A 25320-nucleotide genomic window follows, 5' to 3' on the forward strand; every position below is an offset into this window, starting at 1 on the left:
GGCGGACCGAACTGTATTTTTGAAAAAGATGAACGTCCATGTTTTATTCGACAATTTGTGAACTGGGCGTTTTTGCTTTTCAGCGATAATGGAAAATGAAAGTGCCCAGCTAAAAAACGAATAAATCCAAGGCATTTGTTCGTGGGAGGGGCCAGGATTCGTAGTGCACTGGTCCCCCTCACATGCCAGGACACCAACCGGGCACCCTAGGGGGCACTTTTACAAAAACAAAAAAAAAGGTAAAAGAGCTCCCAGGTGCATAGCACCCTTCCCTTGTGTGTTGAGCCCCCCAAATCCCCCTCAAAACCCACTGCCCACAAGTCTACACCATTACTATAGCCCTAAGGGGTGAAGGGGGCCACCTACATGTGGGTACAGTGGGTTTGGGGGGGTTGGACGACTAAGCATTAAGCAGCACAATTGTAACAGGTAGGGGGGGATGGGCCTGGGTCCACCTGCCTGAAGTCCACTGCACCCCCTAACAACTGCTCCAGGGACCTGCTGCCAGGGAGGTGGGTATGACATTTGATGGTGAAAATAAAAAGTTGTGAAACATCATTTTTTTTTGTGGTGGGAGGGGGTTAGTGACCACTGGGGGAGTCACGGGAGGTCATCCCCAATTCCCTCTGGTGGTAATCTGGTCATTTAGGGCACTTTTTGGGGTCTTATTCGTGAAAAAACAGGGTGCAGGAAAAGTGCCCTAAATTCTAGCTACAAACGCATACTTTTTTTCCATTATCGGCGAAAGGCGCCCATCTCTGTTCAGGTGATAACCATGCCCCAGTCCCGCCTTCACCACACCTACGACACACCCCCGTCAACTTTGTACGCTTCCACGATGGAGTGCAGTTGAAAACGTCCAAGTTCGACTTTCGATTATACTGTGTTATTCGTTTTTGTGAGATAAAAGTCCATCTCCCGATTTAGGTCGGAACATGGGCGTTTTTCTCGTTCGATTATAAGCAGGATAGTGGAATTGGAAACGGTGCAGCGAAGGGCGACTAAAATGATAGCAGGGATGGGACGACTTCCCTATGAAGAAAGATTAAGGAGGCTAGGGCTATACAGCTTGGAGAAGAGACGGCTGAGGGGAGACATGATAGAGGTATATAAAATAATGAGTGGAGTGGAACAGGTGGATGTGAAGCGTCTGTTCACGCTTTCCAAAAATACTATGACTAGGGGGCATGCGATGAAACTACAGTGTAGTAAATTTAAAACAAATCGGAGAAAGTTTTTCTTCACCCAAAGCGTAATTAAACTCTGGAATTCGTTGCCGGAGAACGTGGTGAAGGCGGTTAGCTTGGCAGAATTTAAAAGGGGGTTAGACGGTTTCCTAAAGGACAAGTCCATAAACCGCTACTAAATGGACTTGGGAAAAATCCACAATTCCGGGAATAACATGTATAGAATGTTTGTACGTTTGGGAAGCTTGCCAGGTGCCCTTGGCCTGGATTGGCCGCTGTCGTGGACAGGATGTTGGGCTCGATGGACCCTTGGTCTTTTTCCAGTGTGGCATTACTTATGTACTTATGGAAATGGAGGCAGGTTAAAGCTACAGCTCCTAAGGGAGGGCGAGGTGGCCCACCCACCCGCCTACCCCTAGAAGCTACAACCATAGCTTTTTTCGATTGCCCACCTGCTCCCCCCCCCCCCCCCCAGTGGCAGCAGTTTTAACCTCCCCCTACCCTACTGCGCATCCATCCTGCTTGCAGCATCCGTAGCCTAAGGTCACTCTTCATCACCTACCCAGACACCCCAGCAGCCTTAAGTCACATACCTGACCCCAGCAGTAGCCTCCCTGAATCTCTCGTCCCCCTCCCCAAACAGTAACCTTACTCAATCCCTCTTTCTACACCCCTCCACCAAAAAAGAACCAGATTCTTTAAAAATATATATTTAATTGACAGTATCAACTGAGCTGCTGGAGAATCTCCTCCTCAGTGAGGGTTGCGTCTGCAGTTTCTCCAATCCAAATACCCTCCTAATTAAAATGGCTCCATGTGGGATACCCCCAAATATGTCCCTCTCTCCCCTCCCCCCAGCACACACACACACACACACACACACACACAGCTCTGTCAACCATCACTCCATATACTCTCCTGTGGCATACACTGACCCCCAATACCATAGCTATCTCCCAATGATTCCCCCCTCAAAAAACCCCTGAATTCCTCAATGCTGCTCTCCAGCTTTCTCTCTCCTCCATCTGCACCCAGCACACTAACACTTGGCTCTCTGCGTCATTCCCCCACCCTTGCAGTACAGACACAGAGCTCACTCCCCCCTCCACTCCCACAGCACAGACACCCAGCTCCCTTGCCCCCTCACAGCACAGACACCCAGCTGTCATGCCCCCTCACAGCAAAGACACCCAGCTCTCATGTCCCTTGCCCCCTCACAGCACAGACACCCAGATCCCTTGCCACCTAACAGCACAAACACCCAGCTCTCATGCCCCTTGCCCCCTCACAGCACAGACACCCAGCTCTCATGTCCCTTGCCCCCTCACAGCACAGACACCCAGCTCTCATGCCCCTTGCCCCCTCACAGCACAGACACCCAGCTCTCATGTCCCTTGCCCCCTCACAGCACAGACACCCAGCTCTCATGTCCCTTGCCCCCTCACAGCACAGACACCCAAGTGCCTTGCCCCCTCACAGCACAGACACCCAGCTCTCATGTCCCTTGCCCCCTGACAGCACAGACATCCAGCTCTCATGCCCCTTGCCCCCTCACAGCACAGACATCCAGCTCTCATGTCCCTTGCCCCCTCACAGCACAGACATCCAGCTCTCATGCCCCTTGCCCCCTCACAGCACAGACACCCAGCTCCCTTGCCCCCTCACAGCACAAACACCCAGCTCTCATGCCCCTTGCCCCCTCACAGCACAGACACCCAGTTCTCCTTTCCACTCTCAGCTCTCAAAAAAACTATGTCTTCTAAGCCTGCCAAAATTGCAAATCTGGAATGAGTTTTAATTCCAGGGGACGGGCATTCCACACTCTTGGAACTATCCCCAAGAAAACACTGGAGCTAGTTTTAGCCAAGCTAAAATTCTTCTGTGCAGGAACTGTACAATTCCGTGCTTGACTAGACCTGATCTGCCAAAGCAGTTTATATCATTCAAGTTTTTTCCTTAAATACATGGGCCTATTCCATAGAAGACCCTCAATAACCATCACAGAAGCTTCAAATTTAGACCCAGTTCAACCAGCAGCAAAAGCGGAGAACAGCCAATCCCATCCTGCACTCAATCTCAACTTCTTTGCTCAACTTTTTTTTTTCCAAGAAATTTTTATTTTCAAAAATTACATGAAAATTTTATATTATTAACTAAAGTAAATAATACAAAAAAAAGAAGAATAGGAGATGGGATCACAGATCTCACATACAGAGTAAAATCTAGCATATTATTGTGATCATGAATGAATGTATATAATCATTGAGTGGAGACCAAATCAAAGTCTTTTGTTTGTTGAACCAGTCAGCTGTGCTGAAGCTAATTCATATTTATGGAATAGTAATACAGATTGCCACCAGAAATGTTCATTTAATAAAGAGAAATTTTTCCAATTTGCCAATATCAATTGTTGTGCAATGATAATTAAAATATCAAATAAAGCTTCCCGGTGTTCCGAAATAGGAAAATCAGAGGAGCAAGACTTGAAGACTCTTAATGACAAGGATAAAGGCATAACGCTTTTGAATATGCCACATATAACTTTCCAAATAGAAAGCCAGAAAGGTTGGATCTTCGCACGTTCAAATATCATATGTAGTAACGTTGCAATCTGTGCCTGGCAGTGCCAACATAAATTTGATCTGGCTAATATCGCATTGTGCAATTTACATGGAGTCCGAACAGCTCTTTGATGTAAAAAGTACGTGGACTACTTAAAATTTGCAGCAGACAAAGGCCTAATAATTTGGGTTGCAAAGATTCAGGAACCTTAGTATCCGAATCTTTTTCCCAAATAGACTGGAGAGTAATATTGTGTTTATAATGATATAGCAAAACGTTCTTGTATATAGCTGAGGCCATATGGCCGTTATTAAACAGGGATGTAACCAATTGATACATAGATGGTTCATGACAGGTAACAGTTTTCAAAACATCAGATTTTTTAAAACAATGTGTTAATTGAAGCCATTGAAAGTATTGAGTAGAGGGCAAATGCTTTTGTGATTGAAGATCATGAAAATTTAGTAAGTCTTTTTTAACGCAATTAAATATATCTTTAACAGACCATATACCACAAATATTTTGGTTAATTTTAGATTTACTTATTTTTATTTTTTGGTTATTCCTGACCTCAGTGATCCGCTTTGAACCTAAAGGGGTGTTGGCAGAATACAAATTGGCAGATTAGATAAAATTATTCACATATTTTAAAAGGAACATTACAATACATGTGACTCATGGATCATAGTCTTAAATTCTTTTTTTTCTCAGTTTTAAAAAGCGTCCTAGTAACTACCTCTGTGAGGGTGTCTAAGGTTAAAGCAGAATCCAGAACAACTTGTAAACTGGATTTTTACCAGAATAGATACCCTGTCACATAATACAGTTTGACAATCTATATTAGAGTGGAGGAGTGGCCTAGCGGTTAGAGCACCAGGTTCAAATCCCGCTGCTGCTCCTTGTGATCTTGGGCAAATCACTTAACCCTCTATTGCCTCAGGTACAAACTTAGATTGTGAGCCCTCCTGGGACAGAGAAATATCCAGAGTACCTGAATGTAACTCACCTTCAGCTACTACTGAAAAAGGTGTGAGCAAAAATCTAAATAAATAAATAAATCAACAGGCCAAGATGTGCTCATCCACAAAACATCTGTTAATCAAGTTTAGGTAAAGTTATCAGCTCTACAGAGGTTTCAGCACTTCTCCACTCTCTGTAACAGTAAGTGATATCCTGGCTAACTTATACAAAATCTAGAAACAGAAAAAAATGAAGGCAGATAAAGACCATATGGCAGTGGTGTGCTGGAGCAGGCTCTCACAGGCTCTCGAGAGCCGTTTGTTAAGTTTTTAAGAATTTTGGGAGCCGGTTCTCCATGGCTACTTTAACAAATGGATCCCAAAATGTGGGCTTGGGCCCCTCCTGAATTCTCTTTTACTTTGCTGGTGAGAGAGAGCCCCCTGTTAACAATTTACCAGCACACCCCTGCGCATATGGCCTATCCAGTCTGCCCATTCCTCTCTCTTACAGATCCTATGTACTTGTCCCAAGCTTTCTTGAATTTAGATAAAATTTTCATCTCTAGCACCTCCACTGGGAGGGCATTCCAAGAATTCAACGCCATTTTTGTGAAGAAGTATTTCCTCAGCTTACTTCTCAGTCTCTCCCCTTTCACCTTCATCCTATGTCCCCTCATTCCAGAGCTTCCTTTTAATTGAAAGAGACTCACCTCCTGTGCATTTATCACACTGATATATTTAAATGTCTCTATCATATCTCCCCTCTCCTGCCGTTCTTCCAAAGTCTACATATTGAGACCTTTAAGTCTGTCCCGATATGATTTTGATGAAGACCACTGACCATTTTACTAGCCGCCCTCTGGACTGACTCCATCCTGTTTATATCTTTTGAAGGTTTGGTCTCCAGATCATAGGAGCCGACTCTGTGGGTGCTGTGGGTGCTTGAGCACCCCCAATATTGAGAAAATTCCTTGTATTTGTACAGGGAGGGGTTAGTTCCATTGGGCTTAGCATCCCCAATAATTTTGAAAAGTTGGATCCTATGCTCCAGATTGTACACCGTATTCTAAATGAGGTCTCACCAGAGCCTTATCGAGGGGCATCATCACCTCCTTTTTCCAACTGGCCATTCCTCTACCTGTGCATCCAAGCACCCTTCTAGCTTTCACAGTCACCTTATCTACCTGTTTACCCAGCTTAACATCATCACATAGGACCACACCCAAGTCCTGCTTTTCTTTCTTCACCCCTAAACTGTACTGATACCCTTGGGCTTTTGCAGCCCAAATGCATTAAATCTAAGCTGCCAAATTCCAGACCAATCCTAAAGTTTCACCAGGTTCTTCCTCATGTTATCCACACCATCAGGGGTGTCTACCCTATTGCAGATTTTGGTGTCATCAACAAAGAGGCAAATCTTACCAGACACCTCTTCAGCAGCATCACTTCCAAGAACTGAATCTTGCGGCACACCACTGGTGTATCTGCATGTGCTTAAATGTGGAAAGGGTCTGTAAGTAGCAAACCTATGTGGTAGCCCTTCCCATACCTTCCCATACAGGTATTCACACCTGTGTGCATGTAGGTTTTCATGTCTGTGTGGGTGCAAGTATTCAAGCCCATGAGGGTGCAAGTATTCACGCCCGTGTGGGTACAGGTATTTAAGCCCATAAGGGTGCAGGTATTCACACCTGTGTGCATGTAGGTTTTCACGTCTGTGTGGGTGCAAGTATTCAAGCCCATGAGGGTGCAGGTATTCATACACCTGTGAGTGTCCAGATATTTATGATCGTGAGCATGCAGGTATTCATACCCTTGAGGATGCAGGTATTCACACACATGAGTGGCGCTGAAATGTAGGTACCCAGTTATAAAATTAGTTCTTTAACATCACTCCTCTGTGTCAGCAAGTCACTTACCGTTAGATTTCCACATGACATCGACATTCTTGGGGAGACGAATGAAGGCAGACAGGAAGGCTGTGTCATTCACATTCACGGTGACTGTCATCTTCACTGGTAACAGGTATGCTGTGAAGACAAGTCAGCAGGATGTTTGAAATGCAAAATCCATGTCAAATGCTTATAACATTACATCTGTTTGTGGATAGAAATTGAGGTCATAGAGCTTTATAAAGGCACATTGCTGAAATCTCCAGTGCCACAGGCCCTTTTCTCTCCTGCTTCTATCTTCTGAGGCATGAATGGGACTCTCAGATCTGATATGGATTAGAAGGATGTGAGGGTGTGGGGTGTAGGCATTTTACTGAGTCTGCAGCAGAGGTGTCCATGGGGATATATTCTAGTCCCCATCCCCACCCATCCCTAGTCAATACTTTTCCATCCCCATCATATTGGTACCCTTCCCCTCACCATCCTTACAGTTTTGTTTCCCATCCCCATCCCTAACCCGCATTTAACAGGTCTTGTAAATACAGACAAAACATAAAATGTGTCCTATAACGTGTTCAAATTTAACATAAAACTACAGAGCCAGAGCTGAGTTTCGTTCTACGTTCCTCAATTGTTCATCCTACAGCTGAAGAAGAATGTTCTGATGATGTGCTGGTGGCAAGAGAAAACAGACAACACATGTCAGTTTAGGTCACTCGTGGGACTTCTGCTTGACATCTGTGTATCCACTCCATTGGTTACTGACACGATTTCCTGGCTCTTGAATAAGTCTCCAAAAAACAAATCTGCCTCCAATTCTTCTCTTTCTGGAAGTTTTTGGCAGTTTGTCAATTGGCTGCACCTCGACTACAGCTTGATCTGTTGTCAGTGTTTGCAGTGCGTTCATGGCACTGTTCCATCCTTCAATGTCATCAGATCTAAATGACCTTTCCTTGGATCCAGAAGTGTGTAACTGTAACTGTAAAATAGTGATCCAGCTGATCTATGATTCTTTAAGAATGATATCACTTGACTGCCTGAGCTGGCAATTGACAGATGCTGTTTCAATTGATATTTTATTGGGACCATCAGATGTAGTCAAGGCTTATGACTGAGATCTACAAAATCCTGAGTGCTGTAGAAGTAAATCGATGTATTTTACTCATTCCAAAAATACAAAGACTAGAGGACACTCATGGAACTTAAGAACATTAGAGGAGTAGTCATACTGGGTCAGACCAATGGTCCATCTAGTCCAGTATCCTGTTTTCCAAAACCAGTGGCCAAACCAGGCCACAAGTACCTGGCAGAAACCCAAATTGTGGCAACACTCCATACTACAAATCCCAGGGCAAAGCAGTTGCTTCCCATGTCTGTCTCAATAGCAGACTATGGACTTTTCCTCCAGGAATTTGTCCAAACCTTTTTTAAACCCAGATAGGCTAACTGCTGTTACCACCTGCTCTAGCAAAGAGTTCCAGAGTTTAACTATTCGTTGACTGCAAGAATATTTTATTTTAAAAATATTTCCATGTAACTTCCTTGAGGCAATTTCGAGTTGGGCTGTAATGGACTCGGCAATGGTTTCGGTTGTGAAGTTGGAGCGGTAGATTAGTGCTATACCTCCACCTCTCATATCCTTTCTGGTCCAGTGAGTGATTTTGTATCCTGGAGGGCATAGGTCTAGGATTATGGGGTCCTTTTGATCGTGGATCCAGGTTTCATTGATGAAAATTAGATCGAGGTTTTCTGACATGATCCAATCTGTTGTTGTTTTGTTTACCACGGATCTGGCGTTAATGTAACCCACTTGAATTTTTTGGTACGGGGTTTCTATGTTTGGTGTTGTGTGAATTTTTGTTAGTTGTTGTTACTTACTTAGTTAGTGTGTGTTTGTTGTGACCTTTCTTTCAGTTTTGTTGATGTTGTCCGCATGTTGGTATTCTTCCTTTATTTTGGTTATTGCCCGTTTGGTGAGGCATGGAGTGTCTGATCCGTCTTTCGTGATTCTGTAGGATGGGTATGATATTGTTTTCAGAAAATTGGGTTGGATAGTATTTGATGAATGAGTGATAAGGAGTATATTGCTAAGAGTAGTTTGACTGTATTCATTTTGGTATTGGTTTGGTCTGGGCTGTTAGTAGCCCGTGTTCTGTGGGGAGGGGGGTATAGTTATTTGAGATGATTCTTGTCAGCTAGTTGCTTCCTCTGTGGAGAGTCAGCATCAGTGGAGGAGGTATTGGCATACCAGAACGCATCTGAGTCTCTTGCTTATCTGAGATTTCTTTTAGTGAGTGGGTATGGATAGTTTACTCACAGTCAGATGTTCAGGAGTGTTGTCCTGGGGTGCAGAGACTCCATAATTCTGGGTGTTGTAGCAATGGTTGGAGGTAGCTATCTGAAAGAGGCAGTGGTACTGTTGAGAGACGCAATGCTCGTTCAGGTGGGGCAGTTCAAGGCTGGGAGGCTGGAGAGTGCAACATCTCGGGGTTGCCGTCCACCAGTCTCACGGATATGCCCTGGTCCCAGCTTCCTCGCTTGCGGTGTCGTGGTGGCGGCCCGTCCATCGTTCCGGCCACCACATCTAGTCTGAGCTTCCATGATGGTATTTTTAAACAATGTCCACACCTCATTACAGTCCTAACCTTTACAGCTGACCCTTTCAGCTTCTATTTAACCATTTTCCTCATTTTGTCAAAGTCGCCCTTTCGAAAATGAAAAGCTGCTACAATAGATTTCCTTAGTGACTTCACTCCAGATATCAGCTCAAATTTGATAATGTTATGATCACTGTTTCCCAGTGGATCCAACACCATTACCTCTCGTACTATGCCCCACATTCCATAAGAACAGAAGGTGCTTGCCATACTGGGACAGATCAAAGGTCCATCAAGTCCAGTATCCTGCTTCTAACAGTGGTCAACCCAGGTCACAAGTATCTGGCAAGATCCGAAAACAGTAGAATACGTTTTATGGTGCAATTGCTACTTTGTAGCTTCATCGCATGCCCCCTAGTCCTAGTATTCTTGGAAAGAGTAAACAAAAGATTCACATTTACCCATTCCACTCCACTCATTATTTTATAGACCGCTATCATATCTCCCCTCAGCCGCCTTTTCTCCAAGCTGAAGAGCCCTAGCCGCTTTAGCCTTTCCTCATAGGGAAGTCATCCCATCCCCTTTATCATTTTTGTCACCCTTCTCTGCACCTTTTCTAATTCCACTATATGTTTTTGAGATACGGTGACCAGAATTGAACACAATATTCGAGGTGTGGTCGCACCATGGAGCAATACAAAGGCATTATAACATCCTCACTTTTGAATTCCATTCCTTTCCTAATAATACCTAACATTCTATTTGCTTTCTTAGCCACTGCTACACACTGAGTAGTAACACATAGATCCTTTTCCACTAAGGATTAGGTCCAGAATAGCTCTCCCTTGTTGGTTCCTGGAACAGTTGCTCCAAGAAGCAGTTATTTATTACATGTAGAAATTTATTTATTGCATTTGTATCCCACATTATCCCACCTCTATGCAGGCTCAATGTGGCTTACAATTCATCATGGATACTGGAAGTAGAAGTGAGTATACATTTGGTTTACAGAGGGTTATATGTTACATGGTGGTGAAATACATGATAGTGTTAAAGCAGCAGACATTATAAGACAATTCTGGAAGTTTTAAAGATTGTACAGTTACACATGTTGATCTTTGTGATATATCTTGTCGAAGAGATAGGTCTTCAGTAGTTTTCGGAAATTGGTCAGTTCATAAACCGTTTTCAGGTTACGTGGCAACGCGTTCCAGAGCTGCGTGCTTGTATAGGAAAAGGTAGAAATTTTACCTCCCTAGTGCTCCCTGATGTAATATTTATCCAGTCAATATTAGGATAATTGAAATCATCCATTATTATACTGTTGCCCAATTTGCCAGCTTTCCTAATTTCTGTAAACACATTTTCATCTGTCCTGGTGGACGGTAGTACAGCCCTACTATTATACTCCTTCCCTTCACACCTGGGATTTCTATCCACAAGGATTCCACGCTGCTATCTGTTTCATGTAGAATATTTATTTTGTTTGACTCAATTCCCTCTAACATACAGAGCAACCTCCCCTCCAATTTGATCCACTCTGTCATTGAGATATAATTTGTAGTGGAGTGGAGGAGTAGCCTAATGGTTAGTGCAGCTGGCTTTGATCTTGGTAACCTAGGTTCAATTCCCACTGTAGCTCCTTGCGACCTTGGGCAAGTCACTTAACCCTCCATTGCCCCAGGTACAAAAACATAGATTGTGAGCACTCTAGGGAGAGAGAAAATACCTGCATATAATGTGTACAGCGCTGCCTTCTAGGGACAGTATAAAATGTTTTGTACTTTTTGGACTCTTGCCAGGTATTTGTGATCTGGATTGGCCACTGTTGGAAACAGGATGCTGGGCTTGATGGACCTTTGGTCTTTCCCAGTATGGAAATACTTATGTACTTATGTATGACAGAGAAAGTGTACATACATGTGTACAGCGCTGCCCTCTAGGGACAGAGAAAGTACCTGCATATAATGTGTATAGCACTGCCCTCTAGGGACTGAGAAAGTACCTGCATATAATGTGTACAGCGCTGCCCTCTAGGGACAGAGAAAGTACCTGCATATAATGTGTACAGCGCTGCCCTCTAGGGACAGAGAAAGTACCTGCATATAATGTGTACAGCGCTGCATACATCTAGTAGCACTATAGAAATGATTAGTAGTAGTAACACAGTGTCCCATTGATTGTCCTCCTTCCACCTGGTCTCTGTCTATTATATCTACCTCTACCTTTAGTGCTATGTACTCCAATTCTCCTACCTTATTCTTAAGGATTCTAGCATTTGTATACAGACACTTCAAGTTGTCTTTTTTCTTTGCATCTATAGGCTGCTTTGAAGTTAGTGGGAATAATTTGCATCCACTCATTGAACACTCCTGGCTTTCTTTCACCATTATTGAAACCTCTCTATCAGGATTCCCTAAAGAACCTGTTCCAATAGTATCCTTCAAGGATACTCTACACCGAAACATGTGCTCCTGGGCGACTGTCTTCTGCCCCTCCCCATTTTGTTTTAAAAGCTGCTCTATCTCCTTTTTAAATGTTAGCACCAGAAGTCTTCCATCTTGGTTAAGATGGAAATCATCCTTTCGGAACAGGCTCCCCCTTCCCCAGAACGTTGCCCACTTCCTAACAAATCTAAATCCCTCATCTCTACACCATCGTCTCAACCAAGCATTGAGACATTGGAGCTCTGCCTGTCTCTTGGGTCCTGTGCTTGGAACAGGAAGCATTTCTGAAAATACTACCCTGGAGGATCTGGATTTCAGCTTTCTACCTAAGAGCTTAAATTTGGCTGCCAGAACCCCCCTCCAACATTTACCTATGTCATTGGTACCCACATGTACCAAGACAGCTGTCTCCTCCCCAGCACTATCGAAAATCCTATCTAGGTGACACGTGAAGTTCACCACCTTCGCACCAGGCAGGCAAGTGACCAGGCGATCCTCACATCCACCAGACACCCAGCTTCTAAAATGCCTAATAATCAAATCGCCAACTAAAACAGCTGTCCTAACCCTTCCCCCCAGGCTTACTGTTTTTCCCTGGTGGTCTAGTGACTTGTAGAGGTAGGAACGATCTGCGGTCACTCCTATGCTTGTTGGCTTCAATCTCAAAATGGCTGCGGTGACCTGCAGCACCAATCTTGCAAGATCTCCTCTGGAAGTCACAGCAGCCATTTTGGCTGAAGAGGGAGCATGGGCATGAGTGACGGGGGATCACTACTGTCCATACAAACTACTAGACCATAAAGGTGATATGGTAGGCTGGGGAAGGAGCCTATAGGTGGGTCCTGGGGGGTTTCTTCTGTTTGGGGGGAGGGAGGAAGGAAGTTGAATTCCTTCAATTTTGGAGATGGGTGGTGGAGGAGGGAGGATAGGGAGTGGGAACTTTTCCCATTCAAGAGCTTAGGCCAAAACAGAACAGCAAATTTCAGCCACAGATTCGGTTTTGGCCGAAACAGAAGAAACTGGTTTTGGTCACCCTCTATCTCTAGTTCACTTCCTGGATGTCTGGGACTGGGGTTTTTCTGGAAGAAAAATTCACATCCCCAAATGGTGAAGAATTTGAGCAGACGGGGAAACGGCACTGGGTATTTGTGAACAAAAGTTTATGATGAGGGTTCCAGTTCTACTTCTGAAAGACCAAGGACAATGTTCTTTGTTATGTTCACACTGGGGGGGGGGGGGGGGGGGGGGGGGAGGGGACACCAGTACGGACATCTATGAATCTGCTGATATAATGAATGTATGTTAATTTTGTCATGTTAATTTTTCCTGTTCATAAGTACATAAGTATATAAGTATTGCCATACTGGGAAAGACCAAAGGTCCATCGAGCCCAGCATCCTGTTTCCAACAGTGGCCAATCCAGGTCACAAATACCTGGCAAGATCCCCAAAAAGTACAAAACATTCTATACTGCTTACCCCAGAAATAGTTGATTTTCCCCAAGTCCATTTAATAATGGTCTATGGACTTTTTCTTTAGGAAGTCGTCCAAACCTTTTTAAAACTCCGCTAAGCTAACCGCCTTTACCATATTCTCTGGCAACAAATTCCAGAGTTTAATTACACGTTGAGTGAAGAAACATTTTCTCTGATTCGTTTTAAATTTACTACATTGTAGCTTCATCGAATGCCCCTTAGTCCTAGTATTTTTGGAAAGCGTGAACAGTCGCTTCACATCTACCCGTTCAACTCCACTCATTATTTTATCTGCAGCCTTATTGCTTTTATTGTTAACCACTCAGGTTGCTTTCGTGTGGTACATCACATTTTAATAAACTTGGAAGCTTAGGAATTACCGGGCCAAAACGAGAAAGATCCTGTCTACAGATTATTCCTTGGCTAAACTAAAGCTACGTTTGGACACTGAAAGTTGTTGGGCTGAGAATGAGACACTTAGCCCTGTCTGCTTCCTTCTCTGCTAGGTTCAAGCTGACGTGTGAACTTCAGGGGGCCCTGTAGACTTTCAAAACTCACCAGGACCATGTGAGGAAGTGGTGGAGATGGGTGAGAAGTGCAGCTCACCACCTCCTGCTGGTAGGAAAGATAAGCAAGAAAAGTACAGTGATAGTGAAAGAGAGAAGAAGGTAGGAGTATAGAGAATATTCTTGTAGGGCAGGAGGGGAATGAGGAAGACATGAGTAAGGAACCCATAAGTAGGGGAAGGGAAAGCAAAGGAAGAGGTTCAAATAGTGTGGGAATGAGGGAAGGGAGCTCATGGCTGGAGCTTGGGAGAGAGGGATTCAGCAGAGATGAAGTGAAAATCCCCTATGTGGGGGGGAGGAATTGGTTTGTACAGCCTCCTAAACTCTGGACAAGTATGTGCATGAAAATGAACTCACCGTTGAAGCTGTTATACACATACAGGACCTTCATCTGTTCTGTTGGGCTTTTTCCTCTGCAGAAGAAAACTCCTGCAAGTTCATTCCCAGAGAATCCTTTAGTTCGGATCTCATTGCCTTGCCAGAAAGTCTGCAGCTGTGACTTTTGCATTGTCCTCACGATGCTGTTGTCTTTCTCAATCTGGAGGTCAGTGTTCTTTCTGTCTCGCTCCCCCATCACACAGGCGATATAAAAGTTATTCAGAGGCGACACTGGGACATTAGCGATCAGAGTGATATCCAGAACAGACCCTAGAAGTGGGGGAAGAGTAAGAATAAAATGAAGTCATACCAACCCACCAAAGCCATCCTAACGGCACTGCTTCTCAACCCTCTCCTGGAGGCACCATTGGCAGGCGACAGTCTCCAATATGTGTCATTTAATCTCATGCATATTCATTGTGCTAATCCTAGATACCAAGTTAAGTATTGAGAAGTATTGATCTAAAGGATGAAATTTACAGACATACGCAAAGTTTAGTTCCAGCTGTTGCAAAGTTATAAGGGGGGAAACGACACACGAACCATAATACACAACATTCACTATCATCTGATCAACATCTGTTCTACTGAAAAATGTGCATATCTCCCTTAGTGTAAAGTATTTGAATACCAGTGTGTGTGTGTGTGTGTGTGTGTGTGTGTGTGTGTGTGTGTGTGTGTGTGTGTTGTGTGTGTGTGTGTGTGTGTGTGTGTGTGTGTGTGTGTGTGTGTGTGTGTGTGTGTGTGAATAACTGGAATATATGCATATCTTCCTCAGCATAAAGTATAGAATAACGATGCTTGTGTGGGTATATCTATCATATATCTATGTATATATACCAACAACCCAGAACTCACTCCCCATAACCCTACACTCACTACGACCTCCCATTACTGTCACCTAAATCTGGACTCACTCCCACCTCTATTTCCATAACTATGAAGACAGTCCCACTTCCCATTACTCTTCAAAACCCTGAACTAACGCCTACCTCTCAACACTGTCCCATAATCCTTAACACATTCCCACCTCCCATAACTCTAAATTCACTCCCTCCTACCATGTCACTGAATTCACTTACTCCCACCTCCCAATACTCCCATAACCCTGAATTCACTGCCCCATAACCCTGCACTCTCTTGCACCTCTCAACACTCTCCAGTAACTCTTAACTCACTTCCATCCCCAACAGGTGCTATCCAGTCTTTTGAATTGAGTGTCACATTTATTTGTTATATTTGTATCCCACCTTTTCCCACTTATTAGTAGGCTCTAAGTGGCTTACATAGTTCCGGAGAGGTGGTTACAGACGCCGGTGTGAACAAATACAGTATACTACTACTACTACTATTTAGCATTTCTATAGCGCTACAAGGCATACGCAGCGCTGCATAGGGGTACTATTACAGTGACAAGTACAGTAAAGAAGTATCGGTAAATAGGTTGGGGTGATTCAGACAAAATGTTAGGGTGTGATCATGCGTCGGGGTTAAAAACTGTCCATTTCCTGATTACAATGACATATTTCATTATTCGGTGTTTATGTCAGATATTGTGGGGTATGCCTTCTTGAACAGGTGAGTTTTTAGGTTTTTTCAGAATTCTAGATGATTATTCGTAGATTGCAGGTATTTTGGTAGAGAATTCCAGAGCTGTGTGCATATGTAAAAGAAACTTGATGCGCATATAGATTTATACTTCAGGCTTTTACAACTTGGGAAGTGAAGAGTTAAGAATAATCTCTCTTGCACAACCTTGCCCTTTCAAATAGCCATGCTGAAAGGCAAATTGAGTTGCACCCTGCATCAGAATCAAGCCTCAAACTAAAAGAAGTCCCCTGCTGGAAAGCAGAAAAGAACACTCTACCAACAGTCTCCCAACATCGCCACACCACAGTTTCTTTGGCCACTCTCGAGCTACCAATCACCACTAAAAGCTGATAACTCTCTAGTTTCCGAGTAACCCTGCCCAACAAGGGCCATGGGAGGAAGAAATACAGGAGATCTGGCATGGGCCATGGTTGAACCAGTGAATCTATCCCCTCCCAATGCCACTTCCTCCTGCAGTTGAAACACCTGGGCAATTTTGAGTTCTAGAAGGCCTTGAGATTCATGATTGGACACCCCCAACATTGCACTATGCGGTCAAACACTTCCTCAGTCAGACTCCATTTGCCCAAATCCAGGGCACTTCCATTGAGAAATTCTACTTTAACGTTTTCCACTCCTGTTAAATGAGATGCTGACAGGAGGAGAAGTTGACATCCCACCCCACACATTACCATGTCTATCTTCTTGGCTACTTGTTGGCTTCTTGCTCCTCTTTGATGACTGACATATGCCACCACTGTTGCATTGTCTGATAGCATCGCATCACCTTGCCCAGAGAAAGAGACTGACACATCAGCAATGCTAGATGAATGGTTTTCACTTTGAGGTGACCAGGTTGTTTCCACTGTCAATCACTGTCCCTGGGCAAATTCACCTTGACAATGTACTCCCCTCCCTCTCTGAGAATGCCATCCATGTTCATTATCGTCCATTCTAGGGACTTAATTCCATTCTTCATTTCAAGCTGAAGGTGCACAATTAGTGTTTTTGCTTTCAGAGTGACAGGAGGACAGAAGACCAAACGACAGTCGGCATGTTTAAAAAGTGAGGTGAAGGAAGCTATTAGAGCTAAAAAAAATCCTTCAGAAAATGGAAGAAGGAACTGACTGAAAATAATAAGAAACAACATAAAGAATGTGAAGTCAAATGCTGATAAGGAAGGCAAAGAGGGTATTCATCCCAGAGTACTGATAGAACTGAAAAATGAGCTTGCGGAGCTATTGTTAGTAACATGTAATTTATCCTTAAAATCGAGTGTGGTACTGGAAGATTGGAGGGTGGCCAATGTAACGCCAATTTTTTTAAAAGGTTCCAGAGGAGATCTGGGAAATTATAGACATCGGTGCTGGGCAAAATGGTAGAGACTATTATAAAGAACAAAATTACAGAGCATATTCAAAAGCATGGATTAATGAGACAAAGCCAACATGGATTTAGTCAAAGGAAATCTTGCCTCACCAATCTATTACATTTCTTTGAAGGGGTGAACAAACATGTGGATAAAGGTGAGCCGGTTGATATTGTGTATCTGGATTTTCAGAAGGCATTTGACAAAGTACCTCATGAAAGACTCCAGAGGAAATTGGAGAGTCATGGGATAGGAGGTAGTGTTCTATTGTGGATTAAAAACTGGTTAAAAGATAGAAAACAGAGAGTAGGGTTAAATGGTCATTATTCTCAATGGAGAAGGGTAGTTAGTGGGGTTCCCCAGGGGTCTGTGCTGGGACCGCTGCTTTTTAACATATTTATAAATGACCTAGAGATTGGAGTAACTAGTGAGGTAATTAAATTTGCTGATGACACAAAGTTATTCAAAGTCATTAAATCGTGGGAGGATTGTGAAAAATTACAAGAGGACCTTATGAGACTGGGAGACTGGGCGTCTAAATGACAGGTGACATTTAATGTGAGCAAGTGCATGTGGGAAAGGGGAACCCAAATTATAGCTATGTCATGCAAGGTTCCACGTTAGGAGTCACCGACCAAGAAAGGGATCTAGGTGTCGTCGTTGATGATACGTTGAAACCTTCTCCTCAGTGTGCTGCTGTGGCTAAGAAAGCAAATAGAATGTTAGGTATTATTAGGAAAGAATGGAAAACAAAAATGAGGATGTTATAATGCCTTTGTATCGCTCCATGGTGCAACCGCACCTCGAATATTGTGTTCAATTCTGGTCACCACATCTCAAAAAAGGTATAGTGGAATTAGAAAAGGTGCAGAGAAGGGTGACGAAAATGATAAAGGGGAGGGGACGACTTCCCTATGAGGAAAGGCTAAAGTGGCTAGGGCTCTTCAGCTTGGAGAAAAGACAGCTGAGGGGAGATATGATAGAGGTCTATAAAATAATGAGTGGAGTGAAATGGGTAGATGTTTTCGCCCTCTACACTCGACAGAAACAGCACTCTCTAAAGTCTTTAATGACCTGTTCCTTGCCAAATCCAGAGGCCACTACTCCATCCTCATCCTCCTCGATCTATCCGCCGCTTTTGACACTGTCAATCATGATTTACTTCTTGCCACACTGTCCTCATTTGGGTTCCAGGGCTCTGTCCTCTCCTGGTTCTCCTCCTATCTCTCCCACCGCACCTTCAGAGTTCACTCTCATGGATCTTCCTCCACCCCCATCCCGCTATCTGTTGGTGTTCCCCAGGGATCTGTCCTTGGACCCCTTCTCTTTTCAATCTACACCTCTTCCCTGGGCTCCCTGATCTCATCTCATGGTTTCCAGTATCATCTCTATGCTGATGACACCCAGCTGTATCTCTCCACACCAGACATCACCGCGGAGACCCAGGCAAAGGTATCGGCCTGCTTATCCGACATTGCTGCCTGGATGTCCAACCGCCACCTGAAACTGAACATGTCTAAGACCGAGCTCATCGTCTTTCCACCAAAACCCACTTTTCCTCTTTCTCCACTTTCTATCTCAGTTGATAACACCCTCATCCTCCCCGTCTCATCTGCCCGCAACCTCGGAGTCATCTTCGACTCCTCCCTCTCCTTCTCTGCGCATATCCAGCAGATAGCCAAGACCTGTCGCTTCTTCTTCTTTAACATCAGCAAAATTCACCCTTTCCTCTCTGAACACACCACCCGAACTCTCGTCCACGCTCTCATTACCTCTCGCCTTGACTACTGCAACTTACTGCTCACCGGCCTCCCACTTAGCCATCTATCCCCCCTTCAATCCGTTCAGAACTCTGCTGCACGTCTTATATTTTGCCAGAACCGATATACTCATATCACCCCTCTCCTCAAGTCACTTCACTGGCTTCCGATCAGATACCACATTCAGTTCAAGCTTCTCCTTCTTACCTACAAATGCACTCAGTCTGCTGCCCCTCACTACCTCTCTACCCTCATCTCCTCTTACATTCCCGCCCGAAACCTCCGTTCACAGGACAAATCCCTCCTCTCAGTACCCTTCTCCACCACTGCCAACTCCAGGCTCCGCTCATTCTGCCTCGCCTCACCCTATGCTTGGAACAAACTTCCTGAGTCCTTACACCAAGCCCCCTCCCTGCCCATCTTCAAGTCTTTGCTTAAAGCCCACCTCTTCAATGCTGCTTTCGGCACCTAACTCTTACCTTTCAGGTAATCTAGACTGCCCCAATTTGACTGCCCCTATCGGACTGACTGTTCACTTGCCCTTTAGATTGTAAGCTCTTTGAGCAGGGACTGTCCTTCTATGTTAAATTGTACAGCGCTGCGTAACCCTAGTAGCACTTTAGAACTGTTAAGTAGTAGTAGTAGTAGTAGTAGACGTGAAGCGTGTGTTTACGCTTCCCAAAAATACTAGCACTAGGGGACATGCGATGAAGCTACAAAGTAGTAAATTTAAAACGAATTGGAGAAAGGTTTTCTTCACTCAACGTGTAATTAAACTGTGGAATTTGTTGCCGGAGAATGTGGTAAGGGTGGTTAGCTTAGCAGAGTTTAAAAAAGGTCTGGGCGGCTTCTTAAAGGAAAAGTCCATAGACCATTATTAAAATGGACTTGGAGAAAATCCACTTCTTGTTTCTGGGATAAGCAGCATAAAATGTTTTGTACTTTTTTGGGATCTTGCCAGGTATTTGTGACCTGGATTGGCCACTGTTGGAAACAGGATGCTGGGCTTGATGGTCTTTCCCAGTATGGCAATACTTATGCACTTATGAACAACTCTCTCATAACCCTGCACTCTCTCCCTCCTCCCAACACTCTCCAATAACGCTGGTCACTCACACCTCACAACGCACTCCTGTAACCCTGAACTTATCCCCATCTCCCAACACTCTGTGATAAGACTGAGCTCCTGTTTCAACTCTTATCGCTATCGTGGTTTCTAGCTCTGAGCGTTAAACTGGAAATGCTTGAAACTAGAAGGATTTTAGACATGAAACATATCATAAGCAGGTCCTCCGTACTCACTGCACAGTGTTATCTCAGCAGATTTTACTAAACACTGGGCAATTCTGTAACTTGGCTCCACAGTGGGTCTGTCTTATTGTCAATCCTATAACTGGGCTTATTGCTCTGAAGGTCTGATGTCCCCTGACAGCAGCTCAATGGCTGTCATAAAAGTGTTGTACAAGTTATGTGTGTGATTCGGTGACTCATTCATGGTCTCGTCATGCTGTCTGCATGTTATGTGCAAATTGACTTTGGTTCTTATTTCATAGGAAAATGACTCAGACTTACGAGTGTAAATCACAATTTTATCCTTTAAGAACTGCTTTTCCCCAAACTACTCATAGTGCAGGGGCCAGGTTACAAACTGAAGGGGATAATGTTACAGAGGGGCTCTTTCTGGGGCTCAGGCTCAGTGTCCAGCACCTGCTGTTAGAGAGAAATTGTATTTATCTATTTTAAATATTTACATTCAGCTCAGGCACAGAAGGTATTTTTCTATCCCTGGAGGACTCACAATGGAGGGTTAAGGGGTCCTTTTTACAAAGCTGGAGTAAAACGTGGCCTGCGGTAGTGTGGCTGCGTCTTTTAGGTGCGCACTGGGCCACTTTTCACCGCAGCTGAGAAAAAGGCGATTTTTTAAATGGGGCTGCGCTAATATTAAAAGTATCACGCACCCCTATGTATGACCTGAGGTCTTACCGCCACTGGTTGACTTAGTGGTAAGGGCTCACGCGCTACCCACGTGCCCCCGTGGTACAAAATAGAAAATATTTTTCTACCGCGGGATTTGGTGAATGTTAAAATCAGAATTAGTGCTGGGAGCATGTGGTACCCACGTTGTAGAGCTGATTTGGCAAGTGCTACCCCCTTAGTGACTTTGCTCAGGGTCACAAAGAGCTACAGTGGGATTTAAACCAGGTTTTCCTGCTTTCAGCCCAGTGCTCTAACCACTGTGAGGGGAGGGGGATTTTGCTCCATGGGTTTTACTTGCCTTACTTGGCAATGAAGCAGTTAAACACTGAGCCCTAAGGTCTAAAGATCTAGCACCTAACTTTAGAGTTTGAAGATACTTTTCAAGATGTCAGAAAACATTGGGGTAAGATGGAGGAGAGGGGAGAGAAAGCTAGGATTCAGTAAAGATTTCGGGACACTGAATAACCTGCTTCTATGGAGGATGCTTTCTTAAATTTAGGGTCCTAAGTCTGGCATCTCCATTTTGGTAGTCAGCTATTTTTATACAAGAATAAAACAATGACATTTAAAAAACACTCATTTTCAAAGCACTTAGACTTACAAAGGCCCATAGGTTACAATGTAACTTTCTAAGTGCTTTGAAATTAAGCCTCCACCAAGAATAAATGGTAACAATTAAAATAAGCAACTTGAAAGGACGTGTCTTAAGATTTGAGGAATGATGACGATTGATAAAGATTAGTCAGAAAATCATCACATCTTTGCCATTTAGGAATATGTTCACAGTTGGGAGATGATTTGATGACAATAAAGCTTTCATATTTTCTATATAATAACATCCAATTCCACCATAGATAGATAAATTAGAATTATCTTTCCAATGCTGAATTATTAATTTTAAAGCAACTGAAATCATAACATGAAATAATAATGTATTTTCATCAGAGAGAGTATGATCTAGAGCTTTCCAGATAATAATTCTTTACATTTCAGTGTGCTAAAAAGTTTAGGCCAGGTCTTACAATACTACATTCAAATAATAAATACAGGACTGCTTTTGTCTTTCTTGGAGTAGCCTAGTGGTTAGTGCAGTGGACTTTGATCCTGGGGGACTGGGTTCAATTCCTATTGCAGCTCTGGGCAATCACTCAAGAAAAATGTCAGGAAGTATTTCTTCACGGAGAGGGTGGTGGATGCTTGGAATGCCTTCCCGCGGGAGGTGGCGGAAATGAAAACGGTTACGGAATTCAAGCACGCGTGGGATAAACATAAAGGAATCCTGTTCAGATGGAATGGATCCTAAGGAGCTTAGCCGAGATTGGGTGGCAGAGTCGGTGGCGGGAGGCGGGGCTGGTGGTTGGGAGACGGGGATAATGCTGGGCAGATTTATACGGTCTGTACCAGAGCCAGTGGTGGGAGGCGGGGCTGGTGGTTGGGAGGCAGGGATAATGCTGGGCAGACTTATACGGTCTGTGCCAGAGCCAGTGGTGGGAGGCGGGGCTGGTGGTTGGGAAGCAGGGATAATGCTGGGCAGACTTATACGGTCTGTGTCAGAGTCGGTGGCGGGAGGTGGGGCTGGTGGTTGGGAGACGGGGATAATGCTGGGCAGACTTATACGGTCTGTACCAGAGCCAGTGGTGGGAGGCGGGGCTGGTGGTTGGGAGGCAGGGATAATGCTGGGCAGACTTATACGGTCTGTGCCAGAGCCGGTGGTGGGAGATGGGACTGGTGGTTGGGAGGTGGGGATAGTGCTGGGCAGACTTATACGGTCTGTGCCCTGAAGAGGACAGGTACAAATCAAAGTAGGGTATACACAAAAAGTAGCACATATGAGTTATCTTGTTGGGCAGACTGGATGGACCGTGCAGGTCTTTTTCTCCCATCATCTACTATGTTACTGTTACTATCTGTTGCCCAAAAGTAAATACCTGGATATAATATGTAAATTGCTTTGATTTTAATCACAGAAAGACCCGTCCCCCCTTCCCTATCCCCCCTTGCAGGACCAACATTATTAAATGGACCACTTCTCAACCATTTAAGAACAATGTTGAAGAAAATATAATGTTTGTGTTATTGAGGTGGAGAAAGAAGGATGAGGGCAATGAAGCAAGAAAAGTTTCCACTGATTATCATTTAAGATTGAACCTATATCTTTTTCCCCAAGTGATTTGGGTTATTAAGCTATAATTCCTTGGATTTCATTGAAAGAATTTGTAAAATAAAGCAGCAGGCATGTGCAGAAGAAATGAAATTTGTAATAAGTGATTCTAGCAATCGCTCATTGGATTGTAAGTAGTATAACTGCCATACGTTGTATTATTTGAATATTTTTACTGCTGTAATTGTCTATTGCTCATGTTTGATCTATTCTACTCTATTCTTCCTTCTGAGAATTCCTTCAAAAAGGCAGTAAATAAATGCATAAATAATGCTTTAATGATAATATTGGGATGTTTTATGCAGTGTTGCAATTGTAGAATTGGGCGTCACTTAACTTAAATTCTTGTAGTAGAGAGAAGGATTTAAATGTTTGGTTCAAAATAAAATGTTATACTTTTGCCAAGACTGTTTTTTTCCATTATATTATCATCATTACTCAAATCAATGTATTAAAAACTTTATTAGCTTGTTTTGGTGAATTATATTTAAGATAGTTAGAAGTGGATGAGTCAACGACTGAGTAACAATTGTGATTAGGACATGTAATGGAATAGGGAAAGGCAAAAGTTTGTCAATTTTTAACCAAGTGGGTAGAACTTCACAAGAGTCAGGAGAAGGATTAGAAAACCATTTATAGCCCTGACTGAGAATAAAAGAATTATGATACTGTATAAAGTCTATTAGGTAATTTTATGTTATTCTATTTCTATTAATTACTTAGGTAATTTTATAATTTGAGTTGCAGTTCGAGGGGGCTTTTGGTCCACAGGAAACTGAGTGGAATTCCGTCAAACCTGATTTGGGATACGTGGGGTTAACATGCTTAGGGCCCTGTTTACTAAGGTGAACTAGTGTTTTTATCGCATGCTATCTGCGTAGGCGCCCATAGGAATGTTATAGCGTGTGCTAATGCTTAGCGTGTCCTAAAAACTCTAGCGTGTCTCTAGCATGACTTAGTAAATAGGGCTCTTAATTTTGGGGTAGAAGGGTAATTTTTAGTGTTTCTAGTCTTCCTTCACCAGCTTATGAATAATGGAGACCAGGGAGAGCTTAAATCTTTTAAGGAATTTAGCAAAAGTTCCATATTTTTATCTGGGGTCTCTTGACCCTAAATATTTAATAAACGACTACTGAATTTTAAAAGTGAAAGGGAGTCAGGTTTTATAGGTTCACTTTATCATTAAGTGGTGTGATTTATCGAAGCACGCCAGATATCCAATGGTGGAGGGGGAAGGCATGTTCACATCCTGCCTAAGGGCTACTACATACATTCACCCTATTAATGGTGACTGGGGGAAAGAGGGAAATAGGAATCTCTTTATCCTACCTGCTCTGGGTGAGAACACCGAAAGGAGGAGAAAAACAGGAAAGATGGAAAGCGGTGGGATCATCTTCCTCAATCATGCCCGGCCTTGGATAAGGATTGCTGGCAATGTGTCCCCGTCAGGAAAGAAGAGATGGCATCTTTTCCAAAAGCAATCCAAAGGACACTACAGCCAAAACTGCTCTTCCATTGTGGCTCACAGTTCCCAGAGCCTCTGTCCCTGACTCACTCCTCGGGGCAGAAATCTCTCTTCATAGCCCCCCCTTACAGCTTTTCACAGAGGGAAATGAGGCAGGAAAAGGCGTCTCCCAGCTCAGCAGCTCAGCAATACTTTCCTGGTCCCTGACAATGTGGAGAACATGTCATTGTTAAGGGAATGTCAACACACACCATATAGACTCCAAATTATTCATGGACACAGTTAGGCACAGTCAGGATATGTGGAAGGGGGTTATGCACCAATCCATCTAAAGAGCAGAAAAGGAAGTACAAGGATTGGGGAGATATTGCCCATAAAGACAGATGTTGACATGTAATCAGTGCGTTACAGGCCTCAGTCTGTGTCCTGTTCCCTCTCTGCTCTCATTGGAACTGATTGTCTGACCACTGCCTAAAACTTATTTACTGAGCTTAGAAACATTGTCAGTAACAAACACTTACAGCTGAAAATGTTCTAATTGTAGCTCACCAAACGTTGGTCTTTTCTGCATCAAATGTAAGCAGCTAAATCATCCCTCTCCGCTCATTCCCAGCACAATCTCCAGAGTTCTCTTCTTTTGGACTGATAGATTTAGCTGCTTGGGTTTTGGGTTGCAGGAAAGGGAAGAGAAAGTGGATAAACTGAGCAAAGGATACAATAGAGACACAGAGGAAAGATGCTGGGCCTGGAGGGAGCATAGTGGCAGGGACACAGGAGGAGGGATATGGACAGTCAGAGGATGCTCTCTCTCTCTCCCTCCCTCCCCCCATTGGTCCAATGTTCCTCCCTCTCTCTTCTCGCACCCCTTAGGTCTACTCTCTCTCTTTTTTTCTCCTCTACTTCTCTTCCTTTCTGTACATCTCTACCCCTCCCCC

General features: G+C 43.8%; 1 protein-coding gene across 2 annotated transcripts in view; it reads right to left on the bottom strand.

Moving 5' to 3' along the window:
- The window catches only part of TIE1 (tyrosine kinase with immunoglobulin like and EGF like domains 1), a 119538-nt gene extending 95063 nt beyond the window's left edge, over positions 1 to 24475 (bottom strand). For both annotated transcript variants that reach the window (XM_030205294.1, XM_030205293.1), the window contains exons 1-3: positions 24250 to 24475; positions 14043 to 14333; positions 6628 to 6738 (exon numbers count right to left, since the gene is read on the bottom strand). In XM_030205294.1, coding sequence (XP_030061154.1) covers positions 6628 to 6738; positions 14043 to 14333; positions 24250 to 24313 — 466 coding nt within the window. In that variant the 5' untranslated portion in view covers positions 24314 to 24475. The remainder of the gene's footprint in view (positions 1 to 6627; positions 6739 to 14042; positions 14334 to 24249) is intronic.
- Between the last annotated feature and the right edge of the window lie 845 nt (positions 24476 to 25320).

Source organism: Microcaecilia unicolor, chromosome 6, assembly GCF_901765095.1.
Source record: "Microcaecilia unicolor chromosome 6, aMicUni1.1, whole genome shotgun sequence".
NCBI lineage: Eukaryota > Metazoa > Chordata > Amphibia > Gymnophiona > Siphonopidae > Microcaecilia > Microcaecilia unicolor.